At 45.3% G+C, this 19,047-nt stretch overlaps 2 protein-coding genes across 5 annotated transcripts; one reads left to right on the top strand and one right to left on the bottom strand.

Annotated features, from left to right (window-relative positions):
* Positions 1-83: 83 nt before the first annotated feature.
* Positions 84-3,206, bottom strand: LOC139340334 (uncharacterized). Of its 4 annotated transcripts, none has more exons than XR_011602946.1 (4): positions 2,885-3,206; positions 2,569-2,726; positions 475-2,494; positions 84-388 (listed from the first exon to the last, which is right to left on the bottom strand). XR_011602946.1 is itself a non-coding variant. In XM_070976112.1 (3 exons), exons 1-3 carry the CDS (start codon positions 2,889-2,891, stop codon positions 1,736-1,738), a joined length of 924 nt encoding a protein of 307 aa, XP_070832213.1. In that variant the 5' UTR covers positions 2,892-3,206; the 3' UTR covers positions 84-1,735. The 4 variants fall into 4 exon arrangements, 2 of the variants coding, with proteins under 2 accessions (XP_070832213.1, XP_070832212.1); XR_011602945.1 differs by having other exon boundaries at positions 2,905-3,185; XM_070976112.1 differs by having other exon boundaries at positions 84-2,494.
* Positions 3,207-3,955: 749 nt separating this feature from the next.
* Positions 3,956-18,280, top strand: LOC139340286 (actin-related protein 3-like). The gene is made up of 12 exons (XM_070976039.1): positions 3,956-4,153; positions 8,648-8,703; positions 8,862-8,986; positions 9,398-9,508; positions 9,617-9,712; positions 9,833-9,940; positions 10,454-10,597; positions 13,233-13,406; positions 14,016-14,108; positions 14,598-14,723; positions 15,410-15,493; positions 17,170-18,280. The coding sequence occupies exons 1-12, from the start codon at positions 4,110-4,112 to the stop codon at positions 17,263-17,265; spliced, it is 1,257 nt and encodes a 418-aa protein (XP_070832140.1). The 5' UTR covers positions 3,956-4,109; the 3' UTR covers positions 17,266-18,280.
* The last annotated feature ends 767 nt before the right edge of the window (positions 18,281-19,047 follow it).

Below are 19,047 nucleotides of genomic sequence, written 5' to 3'. Positions count from 1 at the left end.
AGATGCCTGTATGAACACCACAAATAAAACTGTGTTTTTGTGCTTAGTGCAGGGATGTGGGACACAGGAAATACTGCTTCATTGGGTGGTGGATGAGAATGCTCTCTGGTTTTTATTTAGAAACAGAAGTTTTTTAACAGTGTTGGGGCTCAGACGGTTCCTCTTCGTAGAAACAATCTGTCCAGCGTTTGAAAATACTCTTTCACATGGAACAGAAGACGCAGGACAACATAAAAACACGAGAACCAGCTGGTGAAGGTGGAGATGTTGGTGTTTCTGTCTACTCCAGGTTCACCTCTGCTGAATAATGATCCACTTCCACTGTGGCATCTGCTGCAGCTCCTTCTACTGTGATCCACTGCTGTGTCCAGCAGATGCCAAAGGTCATCTAATAAAAGAAAAAAACATTAACAATGGCTTACATTACTACCAACTAATATTAATTTTGACAAAACAAAGAAACAGACTACTTACTGTTGCTCATGGATGTTGTTGCTACCTGAGCTGGGGTCATGCCAGTGCCGTATCACGAGCACGTCCACCGCCCCTCACCTTGTTAAAACACTGCAACAGTTCGGAAACAATTGTTCCCCTGTCAACATGAGTTATTCAGATGTTGACAAAATTATTTATTCTTAAACATTTGACAAGAAATATCAGATTCCATTGTATTGTCATGTTACATACCCACAATACACTAAACAAAAATATGCATTTTATTCATATGAATGAATACATGAACAATACATGAAATGCATTTATGAACTGATTTCTTTTACTTGACAGTCAGTCTGGCTGCCTATATACTGTTAGCCACTCCTACAGAGACAAAACAGAATTAGTTTTCAATTAACACACCAAAACACCACAGGTCCAATTCAATATGACCATTATTACATTATCATAAACATGTACCAACATGAATCAATTTGGACCCCCCTCCTTTCAATCACACTTGGCACAGTCCACTGCCACCCCTCTCTACGAATGAGGATGGACTCCTCCGCCTCAGTTTCACAAGTTGGGACTGGAACCAGAACAGAAGTGTAGGAAGGAGACAAAAATAGGAGGGGGTGAGGGGTAAGCGTCAACATGCAAATAATTCATGAAACATGTTAAACTATGTCTTATGTCATCAATGTGAATGTCAAACAACGCCAATGCCAGTAGGCCTCCCAGTATGGCTGAAAACACCACACAGAGACAGAGCACAATGAAAAACGAAGGAATCAAAACCAAAACAGTAACACTGAATTAATTAGCGTCTCTTAGTAGTGCCCAGGTGTATTCTATGGTAAGGCACGACAGTTAGTACATGTAAGGTTTGAGGATATTACCATAGGCAGAAGAGCCTCTGCTTTCATTTGCGATGTTACATGCACTCCTTGGTTTTTACTTTAAGGTCCTTGAGTCCTCTGGTAACAATCTATTTTACAACGGTGATTCCAAAAAGGTTGAGATGCCGTGTAAAACATCAATAAAACACAATGTGATCTTTTGCTTTTGGACATAAACTCACCTGAAAAACAGCAACAAGACAAAAAATTTAATGTCTGATCTCATCTGCTTCATTGATCTTTTGAGATCCACAAAGTGCTACTGAGTGCTAAGGCGATACAGATGTCAAAGTCATCATTTTCTGAGTATTTTCAATTGTCCCAAGTCTTAAGAAGTCTCCAAACCTCCACTTACTGACTGAGGTGACTGATCAGGACAAATGTTGGCATCTAAACTGTCAAGCCAGTGGAAATATCTCCTCCTCAATCTTGACCATGTGTGGCTCTGTCTCTCGTTTGATGTCAGACGCCTGAATAATAACCTGAGGGCTGTTTTCACTCATCCCCCCCTGTGCTTGGCCTTGATGGTTGGGCTGCGATAACCGACTCCTGGACCTCCTCCTCATGTGCCTCATCTCCTCCCATCTCTGCATCCTCCTTCCAGTCTCGCAGCCGTTGCTCTTCCTCATCATAAACCTCTGCCTCCAAGAGTAGTTTGTCTGTGAACTCGCCTGCTGGGGCTCGGAGCAGCTCAGTAACTGCACACTCTCCCCCGCTTTGGGCACAGGCGGCACTTGAACGCATTGTCTCTGCACGTCCTCCTCCACCGCTTTGAACACCAGGTCGGTGATGTCTCGGCGAAGTCTCATGAGCACCACAGGGTTTTTAATTTGACGCATATCTGCCAACATGACCTCTGCAAAGTGGTTTAGTATGTCGTGCTTGGGTGTGTTTGCTGTTTGCTCAGGCTGATCGGTGGAACCCTCGTCTCTGTGATGTTGTGGACAGCTCAAAGACATGACGTCTGTAACCTGAAGCTGAGGGTTTGGACAATGCAGGGGAGCAGGGTTCGGGGTGGAGGCAGACTGGGGTTCATCATCTAGATCTTGCCCCGTCACATCAGCATCCAGCGGGCTGCCGAATGAGCTTCCCATCTCCTGGTCAAGGCTTCCTTCAGTCTCCTCATCGTCCTCTTCCTGATCATCAAACTTCTCCTCCTGCAAAAAGTAAACAAAAATAAGACATCTGCAGGGAAGCACCAGCAGGATCGCTTGCATTAGCTTCAACTCACCAGATACGAATCACCTCGCCTGCGAACGATGTAAGGCCTCAAGAAATCCAGCTTCTCCCTGAGCATCTTCTGCTGGACTGTGCTGACCCTCTCTGGATGCCACAGCACCCTCCCGTACTGAGTCCGCAGCGACCTCGACCGTCTCTCGACATCAGACACTGCAAGGAAACCGTGAAAATGTGATGAAAGACCAAGAAGCACCAAGAGGTAATTCAGCATCATGTCAGTCAAACCCTCCTCCATAAACAGAGTTCAGGTGGTTCATATCTCAGGTTTTTCACATGAGACATGAATTAAAGTCCTCTCTGTGTCTCACCGTTCATGGTCCAGGCTTACCAGGCTTCCCGATGGACAAAGCGAACTCGCTCCACAGCTTTGTCTTCAAATCCTTGTCGTAGTAAGCATCAACAGAGGAATTAAAAAGACACTCGTGTTTGCGCCAGAAATCTATCAGCATGTTGTCCATCGTAGGCCCCCAGTGTGGCCCCCGTATCTGGCCCCGAAAGTGAGTCATAGTCTGCAGAGTAAACTCAGGTTATCTACCATAATATGTTCGCTTCACGCCAGTTGGTCTGATAATCGCAGCTCTCGGTCACAGATTGTTTATGTTCTTCTTCGTTGGTTCAGCTGCACCCGCCCCGGATGGAGTGAAATGTAGGTTACAGGAGCATTACTGCCACCTACCGACCTGGAGTAAAGACAGATTTTACAGTCCATACTAGTATTTTTGATTATTTTAATATCTTTTTAACTTTTCAAATTAGGATAAAATCGGTTCGACATTTATTTCTTTATGGTCAATTAATATCTAATTTTATTTTATTGATATTTATTATTATTACACTTCTTTCGGTATACAGTGGCAGCACAGCCACCATATTTTATATATTTTTAATATATTGTACTATAATCATAATCACTGCACTTCATTGCCTCTGTGTTGCACTCTGATGATGACAATAAAGTCTAATCTAATCTAATACTAATGCAAATAATCATAATAATTGCAACAATTGGTTTTCAGTGCCCATTTAAAATATACTTTTTGATCAGAGGTTAATGTAAATAAATAGCCATGAAATATCCAATACATATTTTATATTATATCATTAATTCTAATATTAATTCGTTCTTTAATTCAGAAAAGATAATGATATATTTTTCATGTTAGAAAAGGAGAACATCTTATTAAAAATAGTACAGAAATAAAATAAAACATATGGTTTGTATTAATACGGAGGATTTCAACAGTAGTTTCTTCTTCATGGTTCATGGTTCATGGTTCATGGTTCATGGTTGACTTTATGTAAACTGGCACGCCCTCTCGCGGTGATTGACAGCTGCTCTGCCCTGCCTGCGTCGCTCTACCCGGCCTCCGCCATCTTGCCTCTCCCTAGCTGCCAGAAGCCGAGTGCGGAAGTGGAAACGGCACTGTGCGGGCTCAGGGTTCCGCCTGTGGACGGCTTGCCAGTTCCTCCAGCCGACACAGCCTGCTGTCCGTCAAATTTAACCGTTTCTAAACCGCAGAGACCCGGGGAGCGATGGCTGGACGGTTACCGGCGTGTGTTGTCGACTGCGGCACAGGGTAAGCTGTTCAAACCGGAGCGCCGTGCAGACAGGGGGCTCGGGTGTCACCGAGAACGGTTAGGGACTGTCAGTGTCAGTAGCAGCGGCAACTGGGTGTGTGTGTGTCTGTGTAAGCTATATGCAGACAGCTAGCCAGCGAGCTAACATGCTAACGAACTAAGCTAAGCCAGCTAACTGTGACACATTAATCTCTCCCGGCTGAGCTCCGAGATAAACCCGGTCAGGACATTTGAGCCGCTCTGGAGTGCGCGGTCACCGTGTATTTTTCACGTTCGTTTCCCTGCTCGTTAGCTAGTTTCGTCATTATCAGGGTTTCATCACCAGACTGTGTTTTCTTCCTGTCGAAGGACTGTCGCTTTAGGAGCAGGCTAGCTGTTGCAAGACCGAAACCTGAGTGAGGAAGGCTTCCGTCACAGCTGCTTTCATTCATTTGGAGCGGGCAGGCCGTCATGGCCGATATGCTCAAACACTCTTAATTTACCAGATTTTCCACATTAATAAGTGTCCCGTGAAGACAGCCGTGACTTTAGCTTGTGCTATTCATAAATCTTTTTGCCCGTTAGTCTGGATTTGAGCAGGCGCAATACTACTTCCTATTCAGCCTACACTTCCTCATTCACGCTTTTTAGTCCATATATGGTCGTTTCTCGGCATCCGAACATGCTTTTTTGATTAACTTCTCTAATTTCTTTTCTTTGCCGGGCTACCGATTATTTCCCAAACCAGACCGTCTCCACTGTACTGACCTAATAAGAATCTGCGTTATCAGCATTTTTATAAAGGGCAGACCACATCGCACAGGGCCAGATGATGCCTGAGCTCCTGCAGCAGTGTTTGTATTGATCATTGAACGCCTCCTTTCCTGCTGATTTCACCTCTGTTTCCTCTTTTTAAATGAAGATTTGAACCACTTGAAGGCTATTCTTGAATTATTTAACTGTATTATTTTGCAACCCATGCAGTCATTGTGTGCACCCCTCTCTCTGCCTGCGTCTCACTTTGAGGAAAAAGTCTTTTAACCAGGGCAGATTTGTCCAAATAACACTTCTCAGCATGTTAGGTATGCTCAGTTATTATCAGGGGCTAAAAGTGCTTTGCATTGCTTGCATGCAGAGGCTTGAACTCGTCACTCCTCGGTTGCATACCTCCCCGCTCGTCCCCCCTCCCTTCAGGCTGTTAACCAGTCTGCTGCTTCTGATCTTTGCTGGGACAGTGAAGGAAAGTGCAGCTGAGAATGAGGTTAGCCTGTTTCTCCTCGTCGAGCAGATGGCTTCTGCATTCTGGCCAAGCCTTACAGTCATAACACATATGCTCCAAAATCAGTGACCACAGGCCTTTTTGTTCATCTGCAGAAATAACGCTTGGTCCCAAAGTCGCAGTTTAGGCTGAGGTCTGGCTCCTGATTCATTGAATTAAGTGGAAACTTTGACAAGCTAAGACCAGAGAGTACCAGCTGTCGGCAGATGTGTTGAGGGAGTTCAGCAGCTGTCTCTGAGTCATGCTCATGATGTCCAAACAATGACAACTCCGCTTCCTTTAACCACAGACCCTCTTAATGGCCTGGCTGCTATTATTAGAAAAGACGACTTGACCATGCAATGTAAGAACCACAGTCACGTCCAGATTTGGGTGTAGTCCTGGTTCGGTTGTCTTCTGAGCTTCAGTAGCAGAACAGCCTCAGGTGTTGCAGCTTGGTGCAGTGGACGGCTTGGGTGGAGTCATTTTTCATCCGTCCAAAACAAACATGAGGCAGCATTCATTAACGAGCCTCGGCCAGCGTGGGTATTTATTATGTATGTGGGTGTATATTAAACCACAAGGGGAGTTAAAACTACATTACAGACAACAGACGTTTGCCAGAAAGTAGATGCTTCATTGAGCTGAAGATAACAACGTGTGAGATTCCTCAAAAATAAAAATACCAACATATAATCATTTGGCAGAAATGGTTTCCTCCAGTTGCCGTTCAGCCGGTTGTTGTCCAGCTGTCCGGCGCGATGATGTCCACAGTCAGACATGTGTTGTTGTTCGTGGTGCTTGTTGAGGCAGGCTGAGGTAGACAAGCTGGGACTGTTCTGTGGTATGAAGGTGTTCTCAGCTCCGCTGCTGCGAACGACGAAAATAAAAGCAAGCAGATGCATTTTACGTTGAAACAAAGCAATGAGTTGCAAAGGCAGACAGCTTTGATAGGCTGATTTCTGACGTTTTTAAAGTTAAATGACAGTATTGACCCATAAATATGCAAAACATATGTGAGTATTTGCCCACTATCATGCTATTTCTTTTTAAGTTTGAAAGTATCAACCAAATTTATGTAAAGTTGCATTAAATGATGTAAGTCCGACATTCGCTCTCTTTTTAGTCCCTCTGCAGCCTGCAGAACGATCTGGCTTTATATGCTCCACCATGTTGACCAGCTGCTCCCTGAACGCGTCTGTGTGCTGTTTGTTGCAGGGCAGGTTGAGGATTTATCAGGCTTTTCACTGAACATACTGTGGCTCGATCAAGATAAAAGCACACTGACGCGTTGCTTTACAGGTTTAAAGGATCATAAGTGTTCGTTTATTTGTCCAGTTTGTCGAAGCAGTTCTGGCGTTTAGTGGCAGCAGTGACCAAACTCCTGCATACAGGCCTGTTTGAAGCCCAGAGACATGACATGAGAGGACACAGCAAGTCACCAGAGGAAGAATTTCTCTTTTTTTACAAGGCAGTGTAAATGTAGACCTTAGAAATCGACGGTTTGAAAGACGTTGTGCTGCTGTTTGTCAGTAACGCTGCACACAGTGGTCCTGCCAGCTCTTTCCTCCAGTTTTCTCCTGATTTGAACACGACCTATTGTGTGATCCCGCCGTGTTTGTTCTCCTGCTTCTGCCTTGAAAAACCAACATTGGCAGCTCTGTAGGTGCTGTGTTTGACAGCCAGGTGAAGCTGCCAGATTAGATTATCTAACTTTTTTCACACATCCACTCTGTTTTCAGCTCGCCTGAAGCAGAAGAAGCAGGTAGTGGTGGTTGTGCGCGCGTCAGGAAGTGTCAGGTCACATAACAGTAGCGTGACATTATTTGACACAGGACATTAATGTATGCAGGTTGTGAGTATCTGTTCAGCTGGGGAGCAGACTTTGGTTTTTGTCTTTGAGCTGAACACACACACATGCAGCACACATGCTCTGTCCAACACACTGAGGAGCAAAGTGTTCATCTTTTTTTCTTCAGATAGAAATCAAGGCACCTGTTTTTATGTTTCACATTAAAATTTCACCTTTTTTTTTGCATTATGTTTATTAAATTTAGCTCGACTCATCCGCTCAGGGTTGGGGCATATTCTGCAGGGATAATAAAGGCTAGCCTTTAATCAGTATGATTAAGCTTTTAACTCTCAGAGAAGCCATAGAAAGTGGAATTTGCCCATGTTGTGTGGTCATAAAAATGACATCTGGTGAAAAAGAAATGACTGCTCAAGTGTTTTGCACTTCAGGAGTGCTGTTTCTTAATCTTACATTTATGCTTCCTTTCTGTTTTTATTCTACACAAACGTCTGCAGAAACTAAATCCATCGTTGGTGTTCAGGACAGGAAACATAAAAGCCTTCGTAAACATGTCGTAGGTGAATCTGAGAAGTTATTGGTTAATACTTTAGCAGACGAACAAACCAAAGACTTAGACTGTCGTTATAACTCACATTTTAGACCGTTCGAGACCAAGTTTGCTCATTTCTACACTGCTGATGTGGCCCTTCCTGCTTCTTTTTTGTAAAGTGAGATTCAAAGGAGCCACTGTTATGACCAGGATGTGGCCTATTATGCCCACAGTGCTTTGGCAGCCGTCAGCAGTGTCCTCTATCAGTCCCTTGGGCCCTGTGTGCAGGAAGTACGGGAGTCCTGTCTGGGCCGACCCCAGTCAGGACTACATCTGGTTAGCATGTGCCCCGCAAAGCAGCCTTGATGCAGAGAGGAGGCTGGAAAGTCTTTGATGCTCCTGCTGAAGGAGTCCAAACCAAATGTTATATGAGCATGTAGGTGGAAGTGTTGCTTATGTGTCTCAGTCATAATGACTTTTGGAAACCTCTTGCATCATTTTTTATTCATACAACTTCCCTGTTTGGTTCAGTTTTTCAGACACAGGCAGTAAAGAAAGCAGCAGTGTTGAGGTCAGAGCTAGTTTATATTAAGGATGGTCAGTTTATGCAGAAGTGATCTTTTTTTCCCCCCCTGGGACAAATATGAATAGTCTTCAGTTTCCCAATGTGACATGAATGGCTCCTTTAACGGCCTCCCATTAGCAAACTCCAGAGCTGCCGCTGCTTTTGGCTCCCGACCAGCCGCCGAAGGACAGTGACGGCATTGATCAAAACGATAGCATTGGAGATAGCGGCCAAAAATAATCTCCACCGAAGTAAACTTTCATGCATACAAATGCAGCGCCGCAGGTGGTTGGCGTTATCGTGAACTTGCAGTGACTCTTTAATGACATGTGACGCTTTTCTCTTGCAGTTACACCAAACTGGGGTATGCAGGGAACACAGAGCCGCAGTTCATCGTTCCATCATGTGAGTGTTTCGCTGTGTGTTGACTGTCCCTCACGCCAGCCGGCAGCTGTTGTAAAACAGTTGTAAAACGTTCAGAAATAATGATCATCTTAACTTGTTTCTCAATAAAATGTGCACTGCTTTGTAAGCGAGTTGATCCTCCCTGTTGTTCTTGTTAGGTATCGCCATCAAAGAGTCAGCCAAGGTCGGAGACCAGGCCCAGCGGAGGATGATGAAGGGGGTGGATGACTTGGACTTCTACATCGGAGATGAAGCAGTAGACAAGCCCACATATTCCACTAAGGTACGCGACCCTGACGGCTCCACACGCCCACGGGAGTGGCTGGCGAAGCGATCACCATGTTTGATGCGTTTCAGCTCCTCATACATGTGAAGCGTTTAGAGACTTTCCCACCATGTTTGCTGCAGCGGTGAGCGTCTGTTTTTCTTCTCCCCAAACAAGGATGGAGATACTTGACCAGAGTCAAACACAGTGTGGGAATCAACTGTGCACAGCAGCTCTCACTGGTCTCTGATAGCCCATATTTTCATCCAGACCTAGCTGAGAGGTCAGCTGTGCAGTGATCTCACAGAAACATGGACGGCTACAGAAACCATACAGACAGGAAGCCAGACTGAATACAGTGGAAGGAAGTGATGTTGTCAGTGTGTCTCACATGCTGTGTTCTGATTGGCTGAACTCTTGCACCCACAGTGGCCAATCCGTCACGGGATTGTGGAGGACTGGGACCTAATGGAGCGCTTCATGGAGCAGATCATCTTTAAGTACCTGAGGGCTGAGCCTGAGGACCACTACTTCCTCCTGGTAAGAGCCTTAAAGCGTGGTCAGTCGGATTCAGGCTCTTGATGGACATTTTTAGGCAGTACAGGCTAACTGTACAGTGCCTCTGTGCTGTGTATCGTCTGTTTGCAGACAGAGCCTCCTCTGAACACACCAGAAAACCGAGAGTACACAGCCGAGATCATGTTCGAGTCCTTCAATGTGCCGGGGCTGTACATTGCTGTGCAGGTGAGATATGCCGGGTCTCCGGATACCCTCACATAATTCTCTCATCTGACTCCTAATTCTGTTATCAGCTGTCAGTATGACTCTTCTGTGTGTGTGTGTGTGTGTGTGTGTGTGTGTCAGGCTGTGCTGGCTCTAGCCGCCTCCTGGACGTCCAGACAGGTGGGGGAGAGGACGCTGACGGGCACCGTCATCGACAGTGGAGACGGCGTCACCCACGTCATCCCCGTGGTGAGTGTCCAGACCGACAGGCGCTGCCTCACACACGGTCAAAGATGCTTGATATTTATTCTTTGAGTTTTGTGTTCTTTCTGTTCATTTTGGACTCTTTCTAAACACTGAAGGACTCACTTTTAATGATTAGAGCAGCAGTGTGCACAGAAGTGTTTCACTACATGTGAACAAGCATTTCCCTCTTCCCACCTGTCTGCTTGCACAGTAACAGGATGGCGCTGATGTTTAAAAGTAGGCCAGAGGCTGGAAGGAATTACTCAGATTTAGGAAATGTGCTTGCAGAATATATTTAGCGACTGGATGACTGAATCAGCATGTCTGCAGCGACTGCTGAACATGCGCAAAAAGCGAGCCAAACACAACACCACGGGGACGCGGTGAAGGCCTCGCGGTCCACGCGTCTGATGGAAAAACATCAAGCTCAAACCACCGCACACTCTGTCTCTGGGCTCTCTGCCCACTTCTCTGTTTGACACAACTTCTGCGTCTTTGTTCCCCCGTCTGTCCCAGGCTGAAGGTTACGTTATCGGCAGCTGTATAAAGCACATTCCCATCGCAGGACGAGACATCACCTACTTCACCCAGCAGCTCCTGAGGGAGAGGGAGGTGGGCATCCCGTCGGAGCAGTCGCTGGAGACGGCCAAGGCGGTCAAGGTAGGTCCTCAGCTGCAGCTCCCATCAGCCACTTCCTCTGCTGAGAGGGCGATGATCACCCCGCTGGTGCTGACCAGAGTTACTCCATGTATCATCAGTGGGATACAACACACGGGCGTCTGGCCTCACAGCTGTGGCGCTGCGTGTTCGCTCTGGCTGTCTTTATATTCTGCTCACACGAGGAAAATGAGTCTCCTCGCTGTTATCTGGAGAGCCTCTGGACACGATGCACCGCCCCGAAAATACTATACTGATAAAACATACTGCGTTGTTGAGCAGCTGCAAGCTGTGCTGAATTATAATAAAGTTAATATGGGAATATTTTAAGAAAAGCATCACTTCACTAACTCACCTACATTTCAGGGTTCTGATGTGGATACTATAAGAATATTATAACTAGTTATTTGTTACGTGTACAGCTGCTGTGAAGCAACATTTGTCGAATTTCAGGATAACATAACTTAAATTACGTGGAGAGCAAAGAGCTTTGTCTCACATCACAAACCGAGTCTTTTCTCCTCAGGGACACTGTTAAACCTGCCTGCTCCTACAGCTGACGGCACGGCACCAGAACATAACTGCACACAGACGAGAACATGTTCAGAATTCACACCAGCAGACCATCTTTGTACGTCATCTTTGTCTTGGGACTCTTGAAATGATGTGAAGTCTATCAGTGCTTCGTCTTTATGCTGAACATTAGAACTCACCTCCTGCTGTCTTAATGAAATACATTTGGCATAATCGCTGCCAAACACACAGAGCACACAGACCTGGAGTTAATTAGATAAGGCACTTAATAAAAATACCAACTGGAAGCCATAAAGACACATTTACTCTTATCTTAAGACGTGAAGGTGTGTGTTCATATTTGCTCGTCCAGCCGACGTGCACCAGCAGAGCTCATTGTTCTCAATTAGCCAGTTACGTTTTCAGTCCTTCACCGCCAGCTTTGCATATCCAGCTGCAGGACTTTCCATCGGCACGTGAAACTAAAGGCCGTGAGGCGAAACTTAAATCTTGAGAAAGTGTTTCTGGACTTCTTTCATTGCGGTCAGAATATGTCTGCTGAGCTCATATCCACAGAGCAGCTCCAGTTACTGTTCCTCACTTTGAAACACTCGATGGAAATTTGCTCATTGTTTTTCTTCATGCGGACAGCAGGTGGCACTGTTGGTCTGCCTGCCACATGCAGCTGCTTCAAACACCCCCTGCTTTTGTTTCGTTTGTGATTAATTACCACTGTTCCCCAAACTGAGATCAACCAGAGCTATAGATACGCTTTGTGCATCCAAAATACATATATATACATTTTTTCATATTATTCTTGTTCCCTCTATCAGTGACTGCAATTTGTTGATTCACCTCAGTTCTCCATAATTCCCTCATGTTTATTAAATAGCTTGTTATCCGAGACTTTGTTCTCCATGTCAAGGACCGTTCTTCATTACGCAAGAGACAAACAAGAAAATAATGTGAATTCAAATAATTAGCTTTAGAGTTGAGGGGATGTGCGTGCTGCATGTTGCCCGTCATGTTAATTCCACCACTGCCTGGTTCAGTGTGAACCGCCGTCCCTGCAAATCAAACTAATGACATCGCTAACGCAGTCCACTGTAATGTTGTGCTCATTCAGATTCACTGTTACTGAAGCAAAAGCAATTACGCTTTAGACTCGTGTAATTTTTTGAACGTGTTTATGCAGCTCCGCACATCGCAGCAGACCGCACCAGCAAAACAAACAAAAACAGCCCGTGCTCCCATTACCGCTCTCGCATTACAGCACCGTGATCAAACATGCTGACACAAATAGAGGAGGACATTTGTAGGTTAATTTTGCTGGTTGATTTTGATTTAGATTGGCTGCTGATGTAGATGAGTTTCTGCTCTTCAAACAATGAAGGATGTGCGCGCAGCAGGGAGGCAGAAGACACATCAAACAGCAGCACGAGAGCTTAGAAATGACGGTTTCACTGTTCAGAAACAAAGGAACTCACTGTTTAGAGATGAATTCGTTTGTGTCAGCGCTGGCTAGCGAATATGACACGTTCCAATGAGCAACAGCAGCTGTTAGCGTTAGTTAATGCTAACTCAGACAAATTAGTGGCATCTAGTGGTGAGGTTGCAGATTGCACCCAATTGAATACGCCTCACCTCCTACGGTGGAGACGAAACAGCATTAAAAATAGCATAAATGAAAGTCCTGTGTTTGCCTGATCAAACAGTGACTCATGACAACAATGAGTCATTAGATTTGTACCATGAGCAGGTAAGAAAATCTGCTGCGTCGTCCAGTGCAGCTCTCGATCTGTGCCGGATGTGATTAAAACGGCTGCAGTGTAAACAGGCGAAGCTTTGCTCGCTGTGATCTGTGCGCTTTAAGACACAAAAACAGCGTCACGTATTGATCTCCTCATAAGCTCTCAGTCATTCCTGCTTCTCTCCGCGGGCTCAGAAGCCTCTTTACACAGAGATGAAAACAAGGATTACAGAGCAGGAGACACCTTGTTCTCGTTTTATGAGTGGTGCTAACACACCGTCAGCTGCACTTAAAGGGAATTAAAAGCTCCATTGTCAGGCTTTTGGTGCGATGCTGAAGCTGATCATGCGTCTTTGTTTGTGCTCTTCCCATCAGGAGCGGTTCAGCTACGTGTGCCCAGATCTAGTCAAAGAGTTCAGCAAGTACGACACGGACGGCTCCAAGTGGATCAAGCAGTACACCGGCATCAACGCCATCAGCAAGAAGGAGTTCACCATCGACGTGGGCTACGAGCGCTTCCTGGGGCCTGAGATCTTCTTCCACCCAGAGGTTGGTCAGAGCGGCAGGACGCCTGCAAAGAGTAGAGAGGCCTTACATCATGACCACAGCCTGTAAAGTCTGAAAGGAGCAGGAGGGAGTAAATGCAGAGCTCAGTCAGTGCTGTGGCTTGTTTGTGTTTCTTTAAACTAACTGCAGTCGTGCTGGGTGCGCTAAGCCCAGGATGCAGTGACGGTGGCCTTGCAAAATAGCGTTGGGGGGCCGGGGGGATTTCTTTTCATGCAACATTTGCACACGAGGTGGTGAGCACCGGCATTAAACCCCCCCAGAAGAACCAAGCAGGCCTGCTTTATTACACGATCCAAGTCTTCATCAGAATCTTTGCAGCGTGAAGCTCGGAGGTTCTTGTTTCACGCAGCAGCAGGGACATTGAATGCAGCACACAGATAGAGGAATGGGAGTGAAGTAGTTTATAACAGCAGCCTGCTTCCTGTGAGTCACACTAGTTTGATGCTGACAGTTTTGATCGAAGCGTTAAAAATCAGACATGTTTGAACGGCCTCCTGCACACGTCAATGCACATCACTCGGTGTATGTTTGCAGCTGTAGTACACACACCGCACAGTGTAACACGTCTTCTTCATCTGCTTTTGAACCCAGTTTGCCAACCCTGACTTCACCCAGCCCATCTCTGAAGTCGTAGACGAAGTCATTCAGAACTGCCCGATCGACGTCAGGCGTCCTCTCTATAAGGTGAGCTGACCGGAGGATAGTTTTTTTCTGAACAGCTGCTCTGACTGTACCTGAAGTTATTCACAGTCAGTGAAGGTCAGTCTGCACTGTTATTCATTCTCAAACAGAAGAGGAAGGTTACAACCAGCAGTCTCACTGCGTTATTTCAGAGGAGTCTTTTAGGTTTGAGCTTTGTTGGAACATATTTGTTGAAAGTGATGAATTTCTTTGCCTTTGTGTCCGAGCCTTGACTCAGTCTGATTAAACTCCTCCTGTGATGATGTCCAGCTCTCTGTACAATTTTCTTGACTGAGTAGAGTAGAGGCTGGAATGATGAAAAGGAAGTGAGTGAGACTGATGCATGGCCGTGTTCATCTGTAGTATTTCCCATCACAGAGTTAGAACATCCAGTTTTCCCGGACTGGCTGGCCAGCAGCCAGCTGCAGGTCGGCGGTGTTAAGTGCTTCTGATTCTACAGCTCTGTAATCCCCATCACCTCTTCCTCCGCAGAACATCGTTCTGTCAGGAGGCTCCACCATGTTCAGGGACTTTGGGCGTCGTCTGCAGAGAGACTTAAAGAGGACGGTTGACGCCCGGCTGAAGATGAGTGAGGAGCTGAGTGGAGGCAAGCTCAAGGTGAGAGCGCGCATCAATTTACACGCAGCGGCGATCGATGCCGCTCGGCAAAACACAATCACCACGCGAGGAGTGAAACTGAGAAAAAAACGCCCTTTCCACTGCAGTTATTGTTTGTACGGCGTGTGCTGAATGTAGATTAGTTGATTTCAGTCGCAGACTTTATCAAGTATAAGCCCAGCGGGATCTTAAAATCTACTGCAGAAGTGTTTCACCTTGAGGGAAAAAGTATGCAGTCAGTCTGCTGTGATGAGATGTTAAATGTCATCCACCCTGAGGCTGAGCGGCCCGCCTCCACCTCAGGACGGAGCTAATCCGAGTCCCGGAAATAAATAGAAAATCTGCTGAATTTTCCAAGTGATTCGAGCAGCAGATGTTTTCTGTCCCGCATCTCCTGCACGTGGATGAGCACCATTGCAGGGCTTCAGCGTGTGTGTAAAGCACACACCTACATTTACACCATAGCAAATGTCAAAGTGGTTCCAGCAGAGATTATTTCTGTTAGCGTTCCAGCTTCACATCATCTAAGTGGAAGATTTCCTGTGAGTGTGAATGAAGTGTCGTTCAGACAGAAGTGTGTTGACAGTGTCTGTGAAACATGGACGGTCTTAAGATCCCACATCCATCATTATTCTGTCCCACGCTGTAACTGATCCCCAGGTTTTCTCTCTGTCCCCCCTCCGCAGCCCAAACCAATCGATGTCCAAGTCATCACTCATCATATGCAGAGATATGCAGTGTGGTTCGGTGGATCAATGTTAGCGTCAACTGTAAGTATTTCAAACAGTGTTACTGCGCTGCTCCTCGCCGTGTACGAGCTCTGCGTTCTGACAGGACGATCCGATCTGATTCGCCCTGCGTGACCTTGAAGGGGACACAGTGCTCCATCCTTATTTGTTGTCTAATGTATTTTCGTCCTGCGTGGACGTGAACGCTGTGGGCGGCCATGATCATTTTACCAGCAGGAAATCTGACTGAGCAAAGATCTCTGATGGTTAACCCACAAAAGGTTAATTGATGTTAAACTGATTGTAATAATTGCTCTTTTTATGTATGTGTCATGTTTCTCAGTTAAAGATAATTTTGTATATTAACAGCTTCAAAGCTGTGCTCATTGTAGAAATAGACTTCATCATTATCATCTGAGAAAAACAGCCAAACTCTGCAGCGATCACTCGTGACATTTTCATACAAATGAACATCATTTTTTAACGCAGCTGATGCGATTGTTATTATCTAAAGTCCGTGATAATGAAGGAAGGAAAAGCTTGAGAAATGCTTCAGCTCACAAGGCAAGGACAGTGTTGTCAGCAGTGTTATTAAAGAAGAAGAAATTTAATTGAACAAGGTTGACATTTGCAGGTTATTTTCTTAAATTGCTTCAGCAAAAGAGCTAATTAGCCCCCCCGCCCTGTTGACCGACTGGAGCATTCGTCTTTTCCCTGCTGGATCGTTGTTTGGTGGCTCAGTCAGGAAGAGAAGTGGCGGCAAAGACGTATCCGAGGAAACACGAGCTGGACAGATAATGTGACGTGTGGCTGCGATCAGCCTGAAAACAGCGCTGAGTGGAAAACAAACGAAAAATGATAAAATACAGTCCAGGAAGTCCAGAACAGCTCAGTGATTTTAAGGGAAAGCTTGGTGGCATTTCATCCTTAATTGTGAAGTACACAGTGTCAGTAGCAGGAATGAGTGCTGGTGATTGGCCGATGCAGCGCGTTGGCGCCTCACATCACGTTGTGTTCAAACAAAAGTTGACTCCGGTTCAACTTTGATGCTGTCCCGACGCAGCGGCCTCGTTGAAATGAACAGGAGGTCTGTGTTTGTCCGTGCAGAGCTGTGTGCTTTACGTAAACTTAAACATAAAAGTGTGTAAATTACGGGGTCCTGAAGTGACTGCGGAGAGAAAAAATATGTACTGAGGCCACATTTTACGACATGGAGTGGTGAAAATGCAATAAAGTGCACAGGAGATACAATTTGTTCCCATGTTTTGGTTAATTTGTGCACACCTGATGCACGAACACACAGGTAGGCTGTCAGCACGCAGCTATGGTATGTCTTCATCACCATGGACAAAGAATACATATGAATACAGAACAGGGAAAAAACCTACAAATTTCTCACTCGTGGGTACTTTTTCAAGAGCTCACTGGACACAAACAGCAGACCTGCACGCTGTGGGAGACAAAAACAAACAATTAAAGCTTCATTTGGATTTTAAAGCTTTTCCATTTGCTTTCCAGAAACGTGCCTTCAGGTAGAGCTGAGGGCTGCAGCAGCAGTTTGTTTAAAGTGAATAAAATCAGCGTCCTGTCTGAACAGCCAAAACTCACCACCTGCAGAAAATAGATATGTTAATATGCGCAACTTTTTAATGTTGATGTGCTCTGTGTGTTTTTGTTTATCGTTGTGCTTCACCTTCGTGTTCGTTTTGCCTCCACAGCCTGAGTTCTACCAGGTCTGCCACACCAAAAAGGACTACGAGGAGATCGGCCCGAGCATCTGTCGCCACAACCCCGTGTTCGGAGTCATGTCTTAACTCTGGGCCTCCAGAGTCTAACAGCGGAGGGTGGGGGCTGCAGTGGGGGGGAGGGGGGAGAAGTTAGGTGGTGTTAAGGACAGGCTCAGGAGGTGGAGGACAGTGGCGCTTCTGTGCTTTTTGATTACTTGTTCAGCTATGGATGTGTGGGACGAGAAGGCGATCCAGAATATTAAAAAAGAGACCAGACCAAACACAGACCGGCTGGAAAATTTATTGTGAATGTTCCTTTTTTTTCTTTCTTTCTTTCTGTTTTTTTTCCCGTCTTTCCTTTCAAAATGAGGGAAAATGGTTTGTAAGCCAAAACGAATTCAAGAGCGTTTCTGGATCTGTTGAGCAACATGCAGTGAGAGATGATGATGATGATGATGATAAAGATGGTGCAGGTGGAGGCCTGAGAGGATGACAAAAGCATTGATAGTAATTTCCTGACACCAGAACATATTGTTTATGTTTAGAAAACATCATCGACAGGTTTAGAACATATTATTGTCTCCTTTTATTTTCTGCATTTCTTTCCAACTTCAAATGCACATGTCTGTGTATCACGGTAAGAGCTTGTTTATATTTCATACAAAAGTTTTTTATATGTAAAACTTGGGAAATCAGGGGTAAAAAAAACAAAACAAAACAAAAACATGGAGACCAGCATGAGCGAGACTGTTTTAACCCGTGCCGCAGCTTTGATTCGCAGTATTTCCTGAGTTTGAGTAGGCGCTCTCCTGTTGTTCCCCACGTGTGTCATCGCTGTCTGCCCTTTAATTCTTCATACAGTTCTTTTAATTCACGCCTGCTTTCACTTCAGACGACGTCAGGATTCCACCTCTGTGATGCAGTGAAAGAAAATAGAGAGGACTTACTGAGGCCACGACATGAAACTGAATAAGAACGACTGTCAGACCAGTATTGTTAGACTAGAAGTTTTTTTATTATTAAATACCAAATTATTAAAAGAATGGAATTTGTGTATTTAATGCCTTGCAACATTCCAATAAAGGCTCAAATTTGTTTCTAAGTACTGAAGTCTTGGTCTTTACTTCAGATGGAATTCCTGCTCAATGTGCAGTTCCTGTTGTGAACACTGGGTGTCAGTGTCACTGTGGGAGCAGCAGTCACAGGAAGCCCGCTGCCTGAGCCCCCCAGCCTGGTGGCTGCTGTGGTGAAAACTATTAATCTCATCCAATCAGGAGTGCTTAACCACGCCGAGTTCCAGGCCTCCCTGTCAGAAATTGATGCCCATTCGGGGACGTAATCTCCCCCTCACAGGAACGCCGGCTCAAAGTGGGACAGTTGTTGGACAGTTCTATTGGCTGAGATCTTAAATTGAGTGGGTTTTGTTTTTTTTTTTTACTTACTGAAAGGTCACAGCCTTGTTGAACCTTGTTGAGTGTTTTGCTGCCTGAACACAAGGAATGAAAGCTTCCACAGAAAAGATGACCTTGTGCTGCAAATGTTTATACACGTGGAGTTATTTGTCGTGAAGCTTCGACTTTTTGAGAGATGACGATCCAGGCGCTGTTTTAAGACTTTTCCACACCCTCTGTGACTCTGGTGGAAACCGACTAAATATCCTTCACTGTATTTTATTAAATGTAACAGGCCTGTAAATGTCTTTATGCTCAGATTTAAAGATTTTTTTCCTCAAAAATCTGCTCCAGAATTTGAATTTCTGCTTCTGGTTTAACGCCCAAATTTCTAAATCAGAAGACAAAACTTGGCCTCCTCAATGATACAGATCATCAGTGTCAACTGACAATCAGTAGATGACTTTTTATGCAGTTT

This window comes from Chaetodon trifascialis, chromosome 12 (assembly GCF_039877785.1).
Source record: "Chaetodon trifascialis isolate fChaTrf1 chromosome 12, fChaTrf1.hap1, whole genome shotgun sequence".
Classification (NCBI taxonomy): domain Eukaryota; kingdom Metazoa; phylum Chordata; class Actinopteri; order Chaetodontiformes; family Chaetodontidae; genus Chaetodon; species Chaetodon trifascialis.
Note: the sequence above shows the minus strand (reverse complement) of the source record. Positions and strands in the feature narration are given on the sequence as shown.